The sequence below is a fragment of the Eschrichtius robustus genome, chromosome 15 (genome assembly GCF_028021215.1).
Source record: "Eschrichtius robustus isolate mEscRob2 chromosome 15, mEscRob2.pri, whole genome shotgun sequence".
Classification (NCBI taxonomy): domain Eukaryota; kingdom Metazoa; phylum Chordata; class Mammalia; order Artiodactyla; family Eschrichtiidae; genus Eschrichtius; species Eschrichtius robustus.
The window spans coordinates 37,219,118-37,240,000 of NC_090838.1; the positions used below are offsets into that span (position 1 = coordinate 37,219,118).

At 41.0% G+C, this 20,883-nt stretch overlaps 1 protein-coding gene across 3 annotated transcripts in view; it reads left to right on the top strand.

The window, feature by feature from the left end:
- Positions 1-20,883, top strand: part of CAMKMT (calmodulin-lysine N-methyltransferase) — a 407,707-nt gene that overhangs the window by 378,639 nt on the left and 8,185 nt on the right. For 2 of the 3 annotated variants that reach the window (XM_068565064.1, XM_068565063.1), the window contains 3 exons: positions 3,370-3,444; positions 10,485-10,548; positions 20,632-20,763. In XM_068565064.1, the coding sequence (XP_068421165.1) occupies positions 3,370-3,444; positions 10,485-10,548; positions 20,632-20,763 (271 nt within the window). The remainder of the gene's footprint in view (positions 1-3,369; positions 3,445-10,484; positions 10,549-20,631; positions 20,764-20,883) is intronic. The other variant, XM_068565065.1, reaches the window with a different exon arrangement.

The following is a 20,883-nucleotide window of genomic DNA, read 5'->3' on the forward strand; positions in this document are numbered from 1 at the left end:
GCCATAGAACAGACAAAAGGGGATGGCTCCCGTGTATAAGAGGAGGTACTGACTTTAGATAGGAGTATGACTAATTCGTCCATGATAATAGGCAGGAAACAGAGTATGTAGGTACAGATGCTGTTAGGAGTGTAAGTGTGGTGGTGGGAATTTGTGGAAGTTCTCATCTTATTACTGCAGTTTTGACAGTAAAGTAGGAAGCAAGGTCATTGGTTGAAAGTAAGGCTGAGGGAGGAAGTGTTAGAATTTTGAAAAGAGTGAAGGTGGTACAAAATAATGAGCTAGGAGACCAGAAGAGTAAATGGACAAGGGAAATGAAAGAATAACTGCCGGACATCAAGAATCCACTTGTGGTTCATAGTCATGCGTTTTAAGCAAAGCCAGTCAGAATGCTTGTGTGCTTTCTCCAGCCACATTCAGGTCTTGGAGCAGGCGGAGAGCTGGATTTAACAAATATGAGGACATGAGAAAGGGACGAGGGAGCGAAGGGTGTGTGCGAGGGAATAGTTAAGATGGTTGGCTATGGGACCTACAATGGGCAAGGAGGGAAGACAAATGTTAGGGAAGAGGAGCAGTGACGTGCTGAGAGGATGAGCAGATTGTAGGCCAGTAGGATGGAAGAATGGCTGCAATGAGAGTCCCTTCTATAAGGGGTGAGCTGTGAAAGATAGAGGGGCTGTCAGAGAGTGGGTCAGGGTTGCAGTTATTGGTAAAGATGAGGACTGAGAGCCGGGCTGCTTAATGAAGAGGCCGTGGACTGGTGCCAGTGTGTGAACTGTATGTTACTGAGCTGCAATGAGGTGAGCTCAGAAATGGAAGGAAGTGTTTAGAAACACTACTGTGACCTCCAAGCCTATGATAAGTGGACTTGTATTCAGAATGTCTTTGCTTTTTAAATCTCATTTGTCTATTCATTTGCTGTTGTATTTTACAAAAGTAACGGTCTGCAACAGATGGGCTATAAACAACAACAAAAAATCTGGTCCTGCCCCACAGCTGAAGCACTGCTCTAGTGTGCATGACTGTCACGTGAGTGTCTGAGGAGGGTGGAGGGCAAGACCATCGAGGAGAGGAGTTGGAAGGACTAGTTTCTCGAATATTGAAGTCAGCATCATCTCTAGCCTTCCGAGATAGAAGCCACCTGATTCCACCACTCTGGGGGGCACTATTCTCATTGTTTGCCATGTAAACAACAGAACTCAGAATACAGTGTGAATGGCGCCCTTAGATTGTTCACGATGGTGGCCGTTGCTATCTCCATTTTACAGATGAGACAACAGACTCAGAGAGGTGAAATAATTGCCCAAGTTCACATAGCTAGTAAGGGAAGGAACCAATATTTGAACTTAGGTATGTCTGTCATGCCAAAGCTAGACTCTGTCCATACACTCCTCCCTCTTTGTCACCTGCTTACTGTTATGGGGACAGCATAGCCGTAAGCCTCATAAAAACTGGGGAAAAATGCCTTTTGGGAATGTGCTGTGGTCCACGTGGCTAAGATGAGCATTTCCATTTCTTTTAAAATCATGACTTGTTACATCTGCTGTGCTAACCCACAACCCATTGCTGTCTAGACCCATCTTTGCGGTTGGTCTTTGTTGAACCGAGAGGCTGAAGCACCTCAGGAATCCAATATCCAATATCACCACAGGATTTCCTGCACTTTCTGTTCTTGTGCTTTAGTCATTACACATGTATTAGAAGCCTCTTCTAAATAATGGTTCATGAATGATAAAATGATGAGTAGTTTTAATCCTTTTCTTTTTTTCCCAAAATCTGTGCAATGGAGACGTTACTTTTATGATCTGAAAAGGTCTAGCATAGATCTATATTTTAAACCATCTTGTTCACGTGGAAACTCTCTAAGACTCTTAGGTCTCTGATGAGGGCTGAGCAGGCCTGCTCTCCCACTGAGCCTGAGTCCCAGCTGCACTGGAAGCCTTGGTGTTTCCAGAAAAGTTGGTGTTCGTTGTTTCCCACTCTCCCCAGGTGCATGGAGTATTTGAGAAATCAATCCAAAGACAAAGCAGCATTAACCTCTTAGGGGTTTCCTGGTTTCCTCCATTTCTTGGCTCTCCAACTGGCCTGGGAAAGTACAACAACGCTACAGTTAATTTATAAAGCTCCTCCATGTTTCACTGGACCTGTGAACAGAGAAGTCATCCACTTGTTCTGGAAAGCCCTCCCTGGAGTTCTGAGTCTATATGCTTACATAACACATAGGGCATGGCGTCAGAATTATGGCTTTATGTAGGCCAGGCTGCCTCTGTGAAGCATGGCCTGTGGCACATCACAGGGCCTGACACATAGTAGGTACTCACTAAGGATGAGTCGAATGAGTGAATAAACAACCGATGTTCAGTCTGTATAGGTATTTTTGTGGTGATGTGTTTAATCTTTTCTACCTTAAGAAAGTCACTAGCATGGATATATATTAATGTATATGAAAAGAACTTTGGGACTTATTTTTATATTCAAACATACGACTTTTCACCCAGAGAAGATATAGAAGAAATAAAGAACCCACCAAGATAAGCAAATAAAGCTGGACAGGGTAGGCTATGCTCACTCAGTTTAGTTTTAAATAATAATCAAAATAGATAATAGGAGTAGAATTTTACTTTGAAAAGTAATACTGCAAATCCCAGTTGATGTGGTGGAGAGAGGAGTCATTAAAATACTTTAATATGGTAAAATGCTAATTATCACAGTTATTCATTGAAAGTAACTTAAAATCTCTGGTTGGCATCATAAGCATAACTAGAATTTTCAAATACATGTTATTAATTATTGTTATTAATATGAGGTTTAAAACCTGATCCTCTTTTGGACACTAAGTATCAGGACAGGTGAATTTTAAAATGTGCCTGAAAACTCACAACAACCAAATGAAAGTTGGTATTCTTTTCTTCCATCTTGCCAAAGTACTCATCACATTAATAAGAAATGCAACCGACATGCCAGGCACTAAGTTTCACATCATTTGTTTTTATAAGGTTGTATTCCAGTAGATGGGGAATACTTTGATTTCAGTATGTACTTCATTGATGTTGAGAGTCTAGACTCATTCTAATGACTATGGTCAAGATAAGATATTTTTCCCTAGTTTGTCTACACAAAACTATAAGAACTAGCAAAAGCTTAACTATTGTATTTGAATAGAGAATTCTTCCTCTTCTAGATCTGAAGACTAAATAAAATATGGCACAAACAGTTACATTCCTAGTTTTTTTTATTATGCCTTTTGAAATAATTTGTATATACCTTTTAAATAATTTCAAGTGCCACAAAAAATAATGTTAATAGCTCAAAATCAAAAGTTAAAAAAAAAACCCTAAGTATAATTTTTAAAATCTTTTTCTTCTCAAGCGTTTTACGATGGGATAATGAGACAGATGTCTCTCAACTGGAAGGACATTTTGACATTGTTATGTGTGCTGACTGGTAAGTACATAAAAATCATAAAACTCCCGTTAGAAAAAATAGCTTTGCTGGAGTAATTGGGCTGTGCTGCTTTGCTGACGGCAAAGCAAAGTCAACAAATGAGGCACAAAGCTGCCTTAACCTCAACAAATTAACATTCATCTCCATGTGACAGTTATAAGGTAGTCTTCTATCACACAGTAACTTCTACCACATTATTTCCCAAAGATTGATTTTGAGAAGCATTTCCATTTTCTGGAATTGCCTCTGTTTCATGCTTGACGTATCAGTAAATGGACGACTTAGGCAAATTGCAAATAATTATGGCTCGGAGAGGAATAGTCTGGAGAAAAAGGAGTTTATCAACAAAACAGCTCAATTAGCTTACTTCTTAGGAGAGATCTGACTATTGATATAAGGGAATATATATATGTATGTGTGTTTGCACACATATACACTCCAGCATATAAACATATCTGTGAAATATCTTTAGGGAAATAGCTTTTCTTAAAATGTATGTTTGCTATCTAATATTTTCAGTGCCTTCAATTATGATATTTAATTATACATAAAACAAGAATTATAAAATTACATTTTATTGTTATGCAAATAATAATAGTAAAATCTCTGTCAGATGCCTGCCTTTTAAAAATAATTTACATTAGATAGTTTGTCTTCTCTTTTAGCCCAGTCTACTTATTGTTAATGGAAGTCTGATCCTAAGTTACAGGATAAATATGTATCAAATCTTAATAATGATTTCAACTCATCTTATGTATTTTCTTTGTGTGTTGAATAATAATATGAGAAACATTGACAATTCACAAGTATTTTTCCTGTTAAGAGTAAGATCTTATTTGTAGTTTAATCATGATTTTTAAAATGACACTATGGATTTGAAAACCCAAGTTCAGATTCTAAAGAAGTTCTATTATATTGATAAACCCAAACACAAGATCCATAACCCAGAGAACACTTGCCTTATGTGACAGTTGAATGAATGCAGTGAAGTTTTCAGGAAGTCTTTATTTAAAATTATTATTTAATAAGATTTTCAGTGGGTAACTTTCTACCTAAGTCAATGAAATTAGACTTCCTTTCTGTTTTCTTCTGAAAAATACTTGTCAAGGAAACAAATATTTTCTTCTATTCTTAGTTGAGATATTCTAGTTTTTCATGGCCATTTTAGTCTGTCTGCACCCAATTTCAGAAAACCTTTTTCCAAAAAAAGAGAGAAGCAGATTTTTGACTAGTCATTGATATTGTGTCTCAATATTACAGCCCTCATCTAATCAAAAATAAGGAGCTAAAACCTCACCATATGATTTGAGCAAGTAATTTAGTAAATGCTGTCCCTCACCAAATATGAGAAAGGATTCTCCAGGTTTCATTGCACAGATGAAGATAATGCTGGCAGGATTAGATCAGATTAAGCATGAAAGTCAGATCAGAGAGCAGCGGAAAGAGGGAAGAAGGGTAGAATCTTCTTGGAGGTTTAGACTTGGGTCGCACATGGATGGGCTCTGATTATGTGGGGAAGTCAGGTCTGGCCAAGAGATTTAAAGTTAATTTTGTCCTTTGCACAAATATCAAAACAGCCTGGCTTTGTCATACCTTGTGTTATGACACTCACACCATGTCATCCTGTTTGTACCAGGGAAGCAGAGGAAGTCAGATTTAAGCTCTTTTCTGATTAATGTTCTCTGTTAGGTTAAAAATAGCCACACAACATGTTTGAAAAATAGTCTTTTTTCCCTAACCAACAACAGGATCCTGTACAACTGATATACATAATGCATATTCAGTTAAGGCTTTCATTACAAATACATAACATAATAATACAATGTTATACGTACACACACACACATACCATATACATAAATACACATCTAGTCGCTATTGAGAATTTATGTATTCAAATGAACTAAATACACCAAGTTTCATTTTATAAATGGCTTTTCTATGCATGAATTGTTAAGTTTTCTTTTCCTCCAGTGTTGTCAGTGCCAGAATGTCAGCCTGTTTATAATTTCCCATTTGTAAATGTGAAACATTAAGCTACTCTCACTGCGATGCTGATATTATTTCCAAAAGAAATGTTTTGGTAATGGTCAGTCTTCATATTCACAGGGATGGGTAAGCTGTTCAGAAACTTAGAAAGTACAACGATGTTCATAATGTACATGTTGTGCATATAGCAGGGAAGCCCAGGATTCCATGTGTTCTTTATGTCCTGTAGGATTGATGTTTCTGTGTCAGAGTTATTGCACGGATGCTGCTTCTAGGGGCAGGCAGGCAGGCAGGCAGACCATGCTGCCATTTTTTTTTTTAAAGAATGTCACAGAGGAGGAAAAGAAAGCTCTCTTTAGACACTAACTCCAAGATGAAACCTGAAATAGTCAGTGCCAGAAATAGGTGCCACACATAAATAGATCACGTTAAGTCTCACACCATCCTTGAGTCCTTGTCAGTCAATGAGATCTGGATTAGGCCACAGGAATATGAAGCAAGAGTTGGAGTTCAAATATTAGGTACATGGATTAAATTCTTACTGAAGCATTTCCAGCAAGGGTGGCATTGTCTGCTTCCCTGAATAGCTAACCAGTGGTACTGCTTGATCCCATTTACATGAAAACAAGCTCTATTCACAAACCTATTCCAAACCCACATTGTGGTTCAAGTAAAATGCACATGATTACAACGAGCAGCGATATGTTTATGTTGTTAAATCATTCAGATATTCATATATTTACATTCAAACATTCATAAACCTGTAGGCAATGGGGGAAATAACTCATTTCCCAGAAGAGACAGTCTCTTAGTTCACATCTAAATTTAGTAGCTCAACTAGATTATAAAATAAAGAGGCACACTGAAAGCTAGTCGTTATTTCTCCATTCAGCATTTTTGACAATGAAATATAGTTTCATGGTTCAACAGTTCCTAAGTAACTTGTAAAATGTCCACTTCGAAATAAACAGAAGGAAAACTCAAGGTAGAGTCATACCTGCAAATGGATGCTGTTGACAAATATCAAAATATTAGAATATTTAACCACAGGTGTAGAAAAAACCCCTCCTATTAAATTCCTTGGTTGACTTGTTTAATGTTGAATTTAATATAAGAGTTCCTTTCTGCTGGAATGCAATCTAGCCCGGTCCTTGCTGAGTTTAGAATAGCGAGTGATTGTTAATTTTAAACCTGCCTTTCCAGACTCCTGTTCAATCACAATATTCTGAGAGTCTGGTAGTAAGATGCTTTTTATCCAGTGAACACTTCCATTCAGTGTTTGATGGCCTTCCAGTTTACTGTAGCTCTGCAAAAATAAAAATGATTCTGTAAATTAAAAAAAAAAAAAAAAGATTCTGCACATTTGGATTCTCTAAAGGCTTGGAAAGCAAGTCTGAAACGCCACCCCTAGCCAGACACATGGGGCTAGGTCTGCAGGACGGTGAGCACCTCATCTGCATGCCTCCAGCCTGAGACTTTGGGAAGAAATGGGGAACGTACATCACTTCACTTGCTCTCCCAGCATTTTTATACTAACTATATACAGTGGATTGTTTTTATTTTCTATCATGTTTACTTTAAATGATGAAAAAAGTTTGGGTTTTGTGAAGAAAAAATTTTTTTTCTCAAAATAGGCTCTAGGATTTCTTTGTTTTCTTCCAGATGCTGTGATCATAGGTAGTTCTAAATCACAACTCACAGACCTTTCCACCTGAAAAGATCTTTAACCCAAATGTAGTCAGCCCTCTTACCTCACACCTGAGGAAACTCAGTCCCAGAGAAGACAGACAGATTGTCAAAGATCTCGCACCTAAGGGGTGGCACCAAGCGAGATCAGAATACGGCTCCCCCAGCAATCAGTTGCTAAAGACCGATAGAGGCCATTCGGTCTGCTGAAAGTTAAATTTAAAACAGTGAATTTAACTGAGCATATTTCACCGTGAAAATTACATGAGGTCTTCCTCTCTCTGGATGCTGACAGAAATGTCTCCTTGTTCTCTGCACTAATTAATTTCCCTATGAGAGGAGCTGGAGCGTCTCTGTGCTCTGCAGAAAATCCTGACTGATTCTAAGGGAGGCGATGAAAATGGCCTGGCACCTTTCCTTTGTCGTATAATCTGTGATTCAGATCAGTGGAACAAAGCAAGCGTTGACTCCACAAGTGAATTATATAGAGGGGTGTGTGTGTGTGTGTGTGTGTGTGTGTGTGTGTGTGTGTGTGTGTGTGTGTGTGTGTGTTTGATGGCCAAACTAGACCGACTGTCGATGTATTCTGATCAGTAACTGGAGAGTTGAAATGGTATCTTCATCCCAATCACTGACCCACTCAGCCTTTTTTAATAGATCCACTTAAGCTGCTGCTGTTCTCTGAGCCCATTAGGACTTATTTAAGGGGTGAATTTTCAGGAGATTGTATATCACTCCCACTAAAGCACGTTGAAATTGCTGATAGGATGTATTCTACTAAGCGTTATAAATTCTGCACCAGAGCTAAGTAGAAAGGTGAGCTTGCTTGGAATAAAAACCTATTAGAGAACTACAGAAATTACTTTTGGGAAATTTGACTTGCAGTGATGGAGTAGACAGCATTAGCTTTCAAATAATTGTGTTTTGAATGTGTGCTGTGTGTTAAGCTGCATTTTCTAGTGAGCTGTGAGGTTAATATTTTTGTCACCATTGCCAACATTAAGTAGAAATAGTACTATATTAGGTTATGCTTTTTTTATTGAAGTATAGTTAATTTACAATGTTGTGTTAGTTTTGAGGGTACAGCAAAGTGATTCAGTTATTTATATATACATATATATATATATTCTTTTTCAGATTCTTTACCATTATAGGTTATTATAAGATGTTGAGTATAGTTCCCTATGCTATATAGTAGGTCCTTATTGTTTATCTATTTTTTTATGTAGCAGTGTGTATATGTTAATCCCAAACTCCTAATTTATTTCCCCCTCCCCTCATAAGGTTATGTTTTAAGCTCAGCTTTTAAGTTGTTGATTATTTGTCTCTAACAATCTTACCGGCTCTTAGGATGCACAGGTATAAACTGAGAATGGTCTTTTGCTTGGTGCTATGTATCCCAACCAGCCAGGTCTCCTGTAGACCCAAGTAACTGACAGAGGTATTTTCTCACAGTGGTAGTCTTCTTTAAAAGAAAAAAAAAAAAAGCTTAATTATTAACATTTAAGATAGTATTACCTCACTAAACAATAAGGTATATAGTCCTGAAGAGAAAATTTCAAAACACTTAAATACAATTCGATTCCTTTCTTATCCATCCTTACTGGTTATTAACCACTGATTAATATGACTAAAAGGCAAATTTTTTAGCATTCGAATTAGACACATTTTGTGCTCTAAGATTTAAGTGCACAGTTTTCTGGAACAATAAGAAATTTTCCCATGGGTAATAATCAGGTTATCCTGATTATCCTGATGGATAGTTTCCCATTCTAGAGATCATTTCTAGCTCACCTTAGGAGGATTCTTTTTCCATTGCTCAAAGCAGAACTTTATAGAAGAAACTTCCACTAAGCATGTCATGGTGAAACCCAAGCACTGACTTCTTGGAAATGTCTTATAAGCGGCTCTCCCCACTCCTCTTAAGTGAGAGACTTAAGAGAGAACCTGGCTTGGTGAAACATCCTACCTAAATGCTGATTCCTCCCTAGCAAGACCAGTGAAGGATGTGTACGGCCTGTTTTAGAGTCATTGAAACGCACCCTACGTAAGCTCCTCCATTTCAAAGACTGTGTTGATCTGCCAGTTGGGCAGTAAGTAGCTCTTCATTGAGCACCCTCTCTGTGTGTATGCTGGGTCAGACCTAGTGACGCAGAAATGAATACAGACTGGAAGCTCCTTGAGGATGGGAACTTCGTCTTATTCACAGCTTATCTCCAAGACCTGAAACAGCCCCTAGTGTACAGCAGGTCATCAACAAATATTCATCAACCAACATATATCATTCATTTGATGCCCACTGCAGCCACAGAGGTGGGCCCTTATTGACAGGAAAACTGAGGCCTCAGATGAAGTGACTTGCCCAAGGTCACATAGCAGAAAGGTCAGAGCCAGAGCCTAGGAAACCCTGAACTATGCTGTCCCCTTGTCTGAAGTGTGGCTCCACCAGCAGCGCTCCTGCTGACAGCTGATACTCATCCTTAGCTTGGAGGAGGACGATGCAGGGCCCCAGAGTAGGTGGTAATTAGCCAAGCTATTTGGGGAGCGGGAGGCCAAATCAGAGGGACCCACACCAAACTACAGCATTTGAAACGGGAGTAGAGGCTTTGCTTAGGCCCCTCATGGGATAGCTGATGCACAAGGCCACCCAGTGTTCTAGCCTGCAAGTCCTGGATAAGGAAACTCTGTCCTAAACTTCCAGGATAAGGCCTGGTGAAGACAGGGTCAGACTGATCCAGCCAAAGAGGTGACAGAGCAACAAGAGAAATTCTCAAACCAGAAAAGAAAAATGAAAAATCACATGAACTGGAAAAAAATCAACATGGAGATCAAGGGGGGAAATCCAGAGTTGCCACGGTTTCTGGGACACACTGCCTAAAGCTGGTCTTTGTTTACTCCTAGGTCACTTGTTGGCTCTAACCTCAGTGCTGTTGCTAGTCACTAAAAACCATCCCCACCTGAGAGCTGTTTTGTGGTTGGTGTGTAATAGGGCTGGTGGTTTGTTTTTGGAGGGTGGCCTCACAGCACCCTCGGTGGGCAGAGGGCACAGGTCTACAGACAAGTGTTGGGAGAGCTTCATCTCCACCAGATGATTTCCCCAAACAGCAGCTTAGAAATTGTCCCTTTCACACTAACACATGGGCAGTCGTGTTGAATCGTGGCCCATCGCATGTTGATGACTTGACTTTGGTTGGATAACACTGACCACAGTATCTTTTTTTTATTCCAGTGAGACACTTGGATGGAAGGAAACATTTCTCTTTTTTAGTGTTGAGTAAACATGTGTAATTAGTCTTGATCTCCATTAGTATCATTAGACTTGAAAACCCAGTTTAATCTGGATTCTGCTCTCTTCTCGATGTCAGCCTGTTTCTGGACCAGTACAGAGCCAGCCTTGTTGATGCAATAAAGAGATTACTCCAGCCCAGGGTAAGTATGTTTCTGTTTTCTCCTGAACACTGGCTTCAGAATAATTAGTCTGTGCACAAAGATGGAGAGAGTAATGGAATGGCAGGATTAATGTCATGTAATACTTTAGTACTTATTATGTCCAACTTCAATTGGGTCTTCTGATCTATCAGATTCTTTCCTAATCATAACTAGGGAACTTCTTACCCTTGGCCTTCTGATAAGGAACACAGTGGGTAGTAAAATAAATGAAACCACTTCAAAGATAGTGTGAGATTATTTTTATCAAAGAATTTCTTGAGTCTTTTCCTTTGATAACAATATCTTCATATTAAAGTAGAAGTATGATATTGAAAGTTTTCTGTTGACTTCTGTCATTTTAAATCCCTTCAATGGTTACCTTTGTCATTGGTTATTTATTGCAAAAGAACATTTTTCTTTTTATTTCTGTTTATATTAAATAAAGGGGCTTCAGATGAATCTGTATATTAATCTGTTCTTTGCTTTAAAAGGAAGCCATTATTTACATATTATAAACATTAGGTCACAATGAAGCCAAGCATGGCGTAAAATATTGTGCACATTTTTACATTTATATATCCATTTATGCCTGTGAGTAAATTACAGAGTTTTTATCCACTCTTATTTTTTTGGGCTGTTATACTATGCTAGGAGGTCCTGCAGCCTAAACGGAGAGTTAATATACATCTATTTAAAGTAAGAAAACAAGTTTAAAGCTCATGCATTAAAAAAAAAAATCTTATAACTGTGTAAGACTCTTGCTGTGCCATAGGAATTTAAAATAGGTTAACAATGTTAAAGTAGTCTAAGACAGGAACTCACATTTATCTGAGAAAGGACGATAGTGTGTATGTGTGTGTGAAGTATTTTCTAAAGTTTTATCTCTTCTTTTAAAAAAGAAGGTTTGCTCTAGTCTTCTGACCTCAGTGAGACTTATAGACTAATACCTTTCAATCTTTCTTTTATATCTTTTTCACATTGAAGGTTCCCAGAGCAATTTGATAATCATCTTTCGCCTTACACTGTTGCTTTTTATTTTGTTATCTCTATATACCTCAGAAACTTTAAATAGACCTCTCAGAGGAGTAACCACAGCTTTGTAAGTGGTAATCAATTAAATTAAATTGGCCTTCTCAATTCCCTCTGTGAGGTGGGTAGTAGGTCTGGAGAAAAGGAAGGGGCATGCACCAAGCTATTAATGGCAGCTGTCGTGGTTGAGTGAGCAGCCCAAGTTGAGGGCAGAAGGAATTGGGGGCCTCTTCATCCCCCCCATTAGCCTTGGGTGGTTCTCACGAGCACTTGCAAGATCAGGATTTTCAGAGAGGGGACGGAGATTCTTGGACGTAAAGGCTTCTAGGAATCCTATCATACGTCAACACGATTTCAAGGACTCCTGGATCTCACAGTGCACAAACAGTACTTCACTCATCACCAACACCCCTTCAAAGCCTATTTGTGACAAATACTCCATTTTGCAGCAGATTTGCATGATTTACGTAGGATCTATTGTAAATCATGAGAACGATTTCCAATAGAAAACTGCCCAAGCTATGAATAGATCTAAATGGAGATTGAACTGGAACGTCTAGCAGCTCTCCTGCACCCCCTGTTAAACTCTGAATGACGCTCCCCCTAGTCTGAAGTGTGGCTCCACACAGCGGCCTCCTCCGAGGACGGCAGTGCTCCCACTGACAGCTGGTACTCACCCTGAACTCGGAGAAGGATGTGGCAGGGCCCTAGAGTGGGCAGTACTTACTCATGCTCTGTGAGGAGTGGGGAGGCCAAATCAGAGGGGCCCACATCAAAATGCAGCATTAGAAATGAGGGGAGGGGACCTCGCTTAGGCCCCTCCTGTCCTGCAGCCCTGCTCAGACTGCTGGGTGTTCTAGTCTAAGGGGTCAGGGGTCCACCCTAAGGGGGGGAATCCCAGTTGCGGATGGCACATGGACACACTGAAGTTCCCACCCAGGGATCCCATCCCCATTGGGAGGTGTGGGGAGGCAGGGCGTTTGCACTCGCTGGGCCTCCACCCAGATGGACCCAGGAAGGGTCACCTGGACTCAGCAGGGAAGAGCAGCAGCTCTGTATCCCATGCCAGCGGGCTGAAAGGGTTCCCAGGGCTCGGGGGCACCCAGCGGATAACTGCACTCTTCTCCTTCTTAGCTCTCAGGGCTGCTGTCCTGCTTCCGAAGGACCTCCCCCTGATGAGTGTCTGTGTGTGGAAGTCCCAGTCCGAGACTAAGATAACACTAAAGGTTTTAGTCTATTACAATTTGAGATGCTGTAATGTTTTCTTGAGCCTAGACCACTCCTCCATGGTTTTGTGGCCCAGAGGCTAAAGGTGCCATAGGAGGCCCACAGAGAAACAACCTGGGCAGGTGCACTGGTGGATCCTGAGTTCTTGGTAATTCAGGGCTCAGCAGACTCAATGGAGACAAAACAAGTTCTCAGGGTGCTCAGCAAAAACTGCACTTTGGCCAAATGCTTCGAATTCATAGGAGGGCCCAGTTTCTGAAGGCAAAGTACCAGTGGGTGGAGTCAGAAATACCTGCATACAAAACTTAAGTCGTTCTTACTATCTAGCCACTTACTGGTTTCATCTCTCAGAGCCTCAGTTTCTCGTCTGTAAAAGGGGGAGTAAACAAGCCAGTGCACTGGAAAGCTTTAGCACATGATTGACTCTGAATGAATATGTGTTCGCTCTTATTACCTTGAAGAACTAGAGAGACTTTCCAGCTGTGATGAGTATAGAATGTAAGGGGCTCTTCACAAAAACTGTTCTCAGAGAAATGGTTGGCAGGAGGGGAAAATTTTTTTTCTCGACCTGGACTTGGACTATTTCTACACATAACTGGGCCTGCTGCAGTTCCCTGCACCCCTGTCCTGCATACCTGCTGCAGGCTCTGCAGAGGTCTGGGGGATTGTCTACCTGGATGAAGATGACACTTTTTAGTACAGATAACCCTACCGAGTAAGGTGAGAGAAATTATACTAAGTGGCCAGAATGAAATCATTGCAACACAAAGGTTCAGGTGTCAAGCTTGGGAAGAAATGGATTCTGCCATTACTGGGGAGTATGGTTCCTTGGTTTCTAGCTAAGGCAGCTCTGCTGTCTGGAGTCAGAGGATCCAGAAGCAAAGAAAGTAGAGGGAGGGGAGGGTTCCCCTTGCTTTTCAGCTTTTATATTGGGGGTCTTGGATGAGGTGGGCACAGGTCCTCAGAGAGAGCTTAGCCACAAGGGTGGGCTCCTGGCTTGACCAGGAACAATATCAGATCCCAGGGCTGAGCCTAGATCCTCAGGCAAACGGGCACCCATGCCTGGAAAGTCATTACAGGAAGCCCCAAATGTCAGGAGGAAATGATTGTTACCTGTCCCAGATGGAAACTTTCCGCAACTTACTGGTTGAGAGACACTGTAAAAACATCTGACTCCTGCCAGAATGCTACAAGGGACTCTCTAGCAAACTTACAAGAGGAAAAGAAAAGATCTTAAAAAGGAATGAAATCAGCACATTTTACTCATTCCAAGAAACAACATGTCCCTCCCCTCCCCCACCTCTTTCCCTCCGGTGAGTGGCTTCTTGTTGCTGACAGGTAACCCCCTCTCGCTGTGTTCCTTAAAGACCATCAGCCATGTCTGATATCAGAGGACCCAGATGTAATTTCAAATACAGCCACACAAGCCTACAAGTTGAATTTCAGCCCAGAAGTGACAAGCAACAAATGGCATCTACTAATATTCCTCTGAAATGGCTTTGGGTGGAAGGGGGGGAGCCAAACCAGTTAGTGTGAGTTTACTGAGGACCATGAGGAGATGGATGGGGATGCAGTATGGACAGATCTCCAGCTTGTTACAGCTGCTAACCATTGGCAAGAATTCAAAAATATCACTGTGGAATTCATTTAACCTTCTGTAGAAGCTGCCCTAAGTAACTGCCAAATTCCTGGAGTCCTGACTACATGCCAGCCGTGCTATAAAAGTAAATCATGGACTCTCATTTTAGAAGGGCACTTTCTTTTTACTGACATATTTCCTCATCTTTTAAAAAATCTAGCATCTCTGCACCCATCTGTACAAACCTCTGTTTTTGCTTATCTCAGGGAAGTGCCTTGTGAGTGTGGGTTCAGTGGCATGAACTGAGATGGTGCTGAAGGACCCTTGGTTCCTGTCCGCTTGCTGGGTCAGAGACCCAACAAATCCTCCTCTGTTCTTGGGGAGAAGCTGTGTTCCACCATACCTGGCCCTCCAGGTATAGGAATAGAGAGTCCCCAGATGGTTTTTAAGACCCTCAGAACAAGAGCCTAGCCCTTAGAAGTTCTTCTTGGAAGTCCACCCAGGTGTTTATCCAGTGCTGAGTCTCTGCCCCTGAGGAACTTATAATGTGGTCATGGAGATGTAACATACACACAGATGGAAGTACAGTGGACAGTGCAAAATGGCTTATAACAGCCCAGCTGTTCATATAGGGCCTGGTGCTGTTTTTATTTGTTGTGTGATTTTTTTCTAATTTACACCTTCTATAGAACGTGAGATACTCAGAGATTTGAACTCTGTCTTGATTCAACAAACATTTGTTGAGCCTCGCACTGTGCTGGGGATTGTGGGGTATAAATAGGAATAATGAGCACTTTGAGAATCTCACTGTTTACCAGGGCAGATTAATGCACAAGCTCCTTGGAATTATAATACTATATGGTAGGTACTAGGGATACAGCACGAAGAGTCACTAACTGCCTGAGGAAGGGTTCCCTAGAGGCAGCAGTATTTTAACTTTGTTCTTGAATAGTAAGAAGGCCATTCTAAGCCTCAGAGGAAGGAGACTAGAAAGTAGCATCCCTGGTGGAGGGAACAGTGCTCACAGGTGGAGAGTACGAAAAAGCATGTTGTGTTTGCAGGAGTTTGCTCTGGTTGGAGTGTAAGAGTGTCTGTGTGGTTTGGGGTTAGGGTTGGGGAGGGGTGAGGGATGAAGTTAAAGAGTTAGTTTGGGTACCACTTTAGGAAAGGCTGAGAACATGATGATGGAGAGATGGGACTTTACTACGTGGGTCATAGATAGCCATTGAAATGGAGATAGAGAGCCATTTTTGAGCAGTGTATGGGTCCTAGAAAGATCACTCCAGCCAGCATAAAAGCTGGTTTGGAATAAGAAAGAGCTTGAAAGCAGCAAGGCTCTTCATGGGTCTACCGTGGACCAACTTCTACCTAGAATTGTTCAGTTAGGAGCTAGTGAAAGCCTAAAGACGGAGAAGAGGGAACTGAATGGGTGTTCACTGACAGGTTCCTTCAGCAAACATTTCTGGAGTGCCTCCCTGGGGATAGAATAAGGTACAAGGGTTTTAAAAGGCAATGTCACGATTTCCTGGTTTCCAGTTTCACTTTGAAGGTGAAGGGTATAGAATTGTTTGGCATACTTAATAGGTATTCAGCTGTGTGTGTGTGAGAGAGAGAGAGAGAGAGAGAGACAGAGACAGAGACAGAGAGAGAGAGGGATGGGTGGATGGATGGCTGGCTGGCTGGATGGGTGGGTGGGTAGTGCCCTGGGAAGTGTAGAGGTTTGGGCAAGGATATTGAGTTCCATTTTAGACAGAATGGGTTAAAGGTACTTTGAGAACATCCCCATGGAGAGCTCTAGTAGGCACCTGAAAATCTGGGTGTGGGCCCTGGACAATGGTGAATGCTGCAGTTATGTACTTGGGAGTTTTTGATGCATAATTGATAGTTGAAGTTGTGGACTTCAGTACAATCGCCTAGAACTGTATAAAACATGAAGAAAAAGTAGGCAGAGCCCTGGGGACTACTGACAATGAAAGGACAGGTGGAAAAAAAGAAGCCAGGGTCGGGGACTGAGAGACTGAGGGAAATGTAGGGGAGAAAGCAGACAAAGGCAGCATCTCAGAAACCAGGTAAAGAAATGGTTAGAAAATAAACACAAGCTTAAACGTGTAATTGGTATTTAATAGTTTATTGCCTGGAAATGAAAAAGGCATAGCATATTCCTTGTAAAATAAGTCTGAAGAAGACTTATTTTTTCCAGACGTGCACACCCTTTAATATATGAGTATAGATTAGTCTAGCAAAATAACAACTGAGCTTACGATGTAAACAATATCATTGTTGTTTTGTGGAACTACTCCTCTCTCCTCTCCAGGGATAAATGAATTCTCTCAAATTTCTGCTCATCAGTCAAAATTTTACATTCAATTGAGTGTTCATTCTGAGTTTAAAATGATTCTGTGACTGTGAATGCTTAGAAAGTTGTGCTTTGGTAAATTGAAAATAATTTTTCTAAAGTGATGGGCTAATTTGAAATCTATATTCTTTTTCTTGTTTTGATTTTTGCAGCCTAAATTGTAAGATGTATTCCTCTGACTGTAGCAGACAAAGTGTCCTGCTCCAGTGGGGATATGGGGGGCTTCTAAAACCATTCATTATGGGGCAGATGCTGGCACTGAGTAGGGCTCAGTGGATGCTTATTGAATGAATGGATGATGTCCTATTGTCCCTCCTAAATATTAATCCACATCTGAAAGGTTTCTGCATTCAATGAAATGAAAAAGAAAACATTTTGAAACTCATAACTGAGTAATTAAGGATTAAAACTACTGCTCGCTCTTTCTCTTTCTTGTGGGGACAGTATTGTGCACAGAAAGCTGCCCTCTGAAATCCCATTATAGCCGCTGACTCTGTAAAAGCTTCTTGGAGAAAATCTTTTCTAAAGAATAAGCAATAGAACGTGGCCTTCGAATTCCCAGAGACTTGTGTTTTTCAGATTATTCAATATCTGGATTTAGTTTATTCTCTCAACAAATATTGATCGTCTACTCTGTGCTAGGCACTGAGAAAATGCAGTGAATGAAACATTAGAAGATCCCATTGTCATGGAGCATACATTCTAGCCGGAGGAGACGGGCAATAACAAACAAGGTTATGATGTGTGCCAGTGGTGATGAGGGCTAAGGACATAACTAGAGCAGGGAGAGTGGGTGGGGAGGGATGGGGAAGGATGGCTGTTTTAGGTGCGGTGGGTACAGAAGGACAGGTAAACTGAGACACAAGTTCAATTGCAGTCACCTTACAGCTCACCCTAACCAACAAAGGGCTGGGGTGAGGGCAGCCTGTGTTTTGTGAATGCAAACATCAACCCAACCACAACCCCTTAGTCCTGTAAACATTATAATATATAATTTAGATAATAGCTGTTAAAAATCAACTCTTTGATTGTAATGGTAAGACAATTTTTGCAGGTGACTTTAAAATAAAATGACTTCCATTATTCAAAAGTCCAGAATGGCAATCAGCTCTTAGAAAGACTAGAATGACCTACTAGTGTTCCCTCTTTTTTTTTATGGAGACTTCTGCTCCCCTGCTGAGACCATGTATTATATCTAGTTTCACATCAAAATGAATTTTTGCTGCTAAGTTTGAAAACCACCTGAAAATAGCAATTAATATTGGAAAAGCTGACAGAAACTTAAGTTTACTGGCATGATTGGTGCTGCTGTAATTATGCGTCTGAGTGTATACATGTCTATGTAAACACAGTATGAAAACACACTTGATGTCCAGGACAGTGTATCAGTGTATTTTCTTGCAGCTAAATGAGGGGAAGAGAGAAGGAGAGGGAGTTGATAGGATTTTTATAGCACTGTTAGGTGGTGTAGTTGCTCCTAGTCTTTCTTACATCTATATAAACTTGTTTCTCAAATTATTTTCACATTCAATACCTCGTTTTACCCTCACAACTTGCTCGGGGTCGGGGGTGGAAGGCAAGGGAGGCTTTGTTCTTCCCACTTAATGGGTGAGAAAACTCAGTGGGTCAGCTAAGATAACTTGGGTTTCTTATCTGAAAAAATGAGGAGATTGGACTCACGTCATCTCCAAGGTCCCTTCTAGTTCAGCAGTTCTATGACTTTTTTTTTCTGATTTTCCTGAGGTGACACCGTGTTTAATGGTGGAGATCCCCTTTAAGTCCAGACCCCTTTCTGCCACACGGTTCCTTCTTCTTCAAATCCTTCACTGCATGTTTAATCATCTGTAAAATGTAATGTCTACCGTACAACATTGTTGAGAAAACTGTTGAGGGGATTAAAGGGAAGGCTTGTGAAGCACCTAGCAAAGTGGGAGCTTTTATTATTTATTATTATCATCACTATTACTAATAAGAAGGCAATGTCGTGTAGTGGAAAGAGCATTGGCATTGGAGTCAGGTCAGTTTCCAATCATTTACTGGTGTGTCATCTTGGCCAGTGATTCAACCTTTCTGAGCATTCTGTAAAGTGGAGCTGAAAATCTCTACCTTGTTGGGTTGTTTGAAGACTAAAGGAGAGGATGTATATAGAGCACTTATCCCAGTGTCTGCTACATCCCAGATGCTCAGTAGACAGTTGGCAGGTATGAATGGTAAACCAATTTTCAAAAGAAACTGGGATAGGGACTTCCCTGGTGGCGCAGTGGTTAAGAATCTGCCTGCCAATGGAGGGGACACGGGTTCAAGCCCTGGTCCGGGAAGATCCCACATGCTGCGGAGCAACTAAGTCCATGCGTCACAACTACTGAGCCTGTGCTCTAGAGCCCACGAGCCACAACTACTGAAGCCAGAGCACCTAGAGGCCATGCTCCACAACAAGAGAAGGCACCACAATGAGAAGCACACGCACCACAATGAAGACCCAACACAGCCATAAATAAATAAAATAAATTTATTTAAAAAAAAAAAGAAACGGAGGTATATTTTCATGATTCCCTCAAAACCTGAAGTGGTATTTCATAGAGGTGAAGTATAACCCTGAAATTAACAGACACATACAGTCATCTTTTAAACAAATAAAAGGAAAAAGAAGATTCTGAAGTTTAGCCATTCTGTGCACATCTAAAAGGGAGAAGAAAAACTCACATGCACCTAGTAGTTAGCAAATGGTTGCTGTAGAGTTTCATGTCAGAGAGTCTTCTGAAATCCGGTATATACTTTATTCAAGTCCTCCCACTCTCCCCACTACAACAATCTGATAAGGTTGTGCAGTTTATTTAGAAAAGCTTGATTGCCCTCATTTTACCACTTCCTTTGAAAAGTAATCACTTGAGGGGACTTCTCTGGTCGTGCAGTGGTTAAGAATCCGCCTGCCAATGCAGGGGACACGGGTTCGAGCCCTGGTCCAGGAAGATCCCATGTGCCGCGGAGCAACTAAACCTGTGGGCCACAACTACTGAGCCTGCGCTCTAGAGCCCGTGAGCCACAACTACTGAGCCCGCGTGCCACAGCTACTGAAGCCCACGTGCCTAGAGCGCGTGCTCCGCAACAAAGAGAAGCCACCGCAGTGAGAAGCCCGCGCACTGCAATGAAGAGTAGCCCCCGCTCGCCACAACTAGAGAAAGCCCGCGCACAGCAACAAAGACCCAAATGCAGCCATAAATAAATAAATAAATTTATTGAAAAAGAAAAAAGTAGTCACTTGAATAACTTTGAGGAACTGCTTTGCCATAATGATGACCCTTATGAAGGATTCAGTGAAGTTGGAAATCAAGATCCTGTAGCTCTGTCTCTGGTATCATGGTCACAGAAAAGGCTGGTGGCAGAACTGAAATGGATTGTGGTTACTTATCTCTGTGGAGGATTTCTTGGTACTCAATTTCCAGGGCACAGTAAACTAACATTTACAGGCATCTGTGGCCACATGCTCTGGAGCTGTGTTGCAGATGTGTTGGCAGCTGCTAAGGAGTCACAAGGTGGGTGGCACTACCCTGGACCCATTATTCTAAAATCTAGTTGATGGTTTAAACCAGTGGACCCAAGAGAGGTATGTATTGTACAGAAAACCAGTGTTGAGTTCCATATTGTTTATTACATGCATTGTTTGAAAATGATAAAACATAGCAACTCACCATTTAAATGACTTTTTTTTTCTTATTTGATGTATATCTGTCCTTGAAATTATTCTCACTGTGGATGCCCATCCTGTGTGGACGTCTCAAGACAAATGAGTTTTCTACCTGAGAACAGTGCAATTAAATGCTTTGACCAATGTCTGTTATGTTTGGTTGCCTTCCAGTTTTAAAATGTGTGTATTTCCTTTTTAACGTTCTAGGGGAAAGCAATGGTATTCGCCCCACGCCGAGGGAATACTTTAAACCAGTTTTGCAATCTAGCTGAAAAAGCTGGTTTCTCTATCCAAAGACATGAAAATTATGATGAACACATTTCAAACTTCCACTCCAAGGTTAGTTTTCTGCTTGTGTTAGATAACACTTTAATCCGCATTGCATTTTGAAGAGATCATGGTCTTTTTGGCAGGTAACCTAAATATTTGATTAAAGGACTCCTTAGGTGTGCTGCTTCT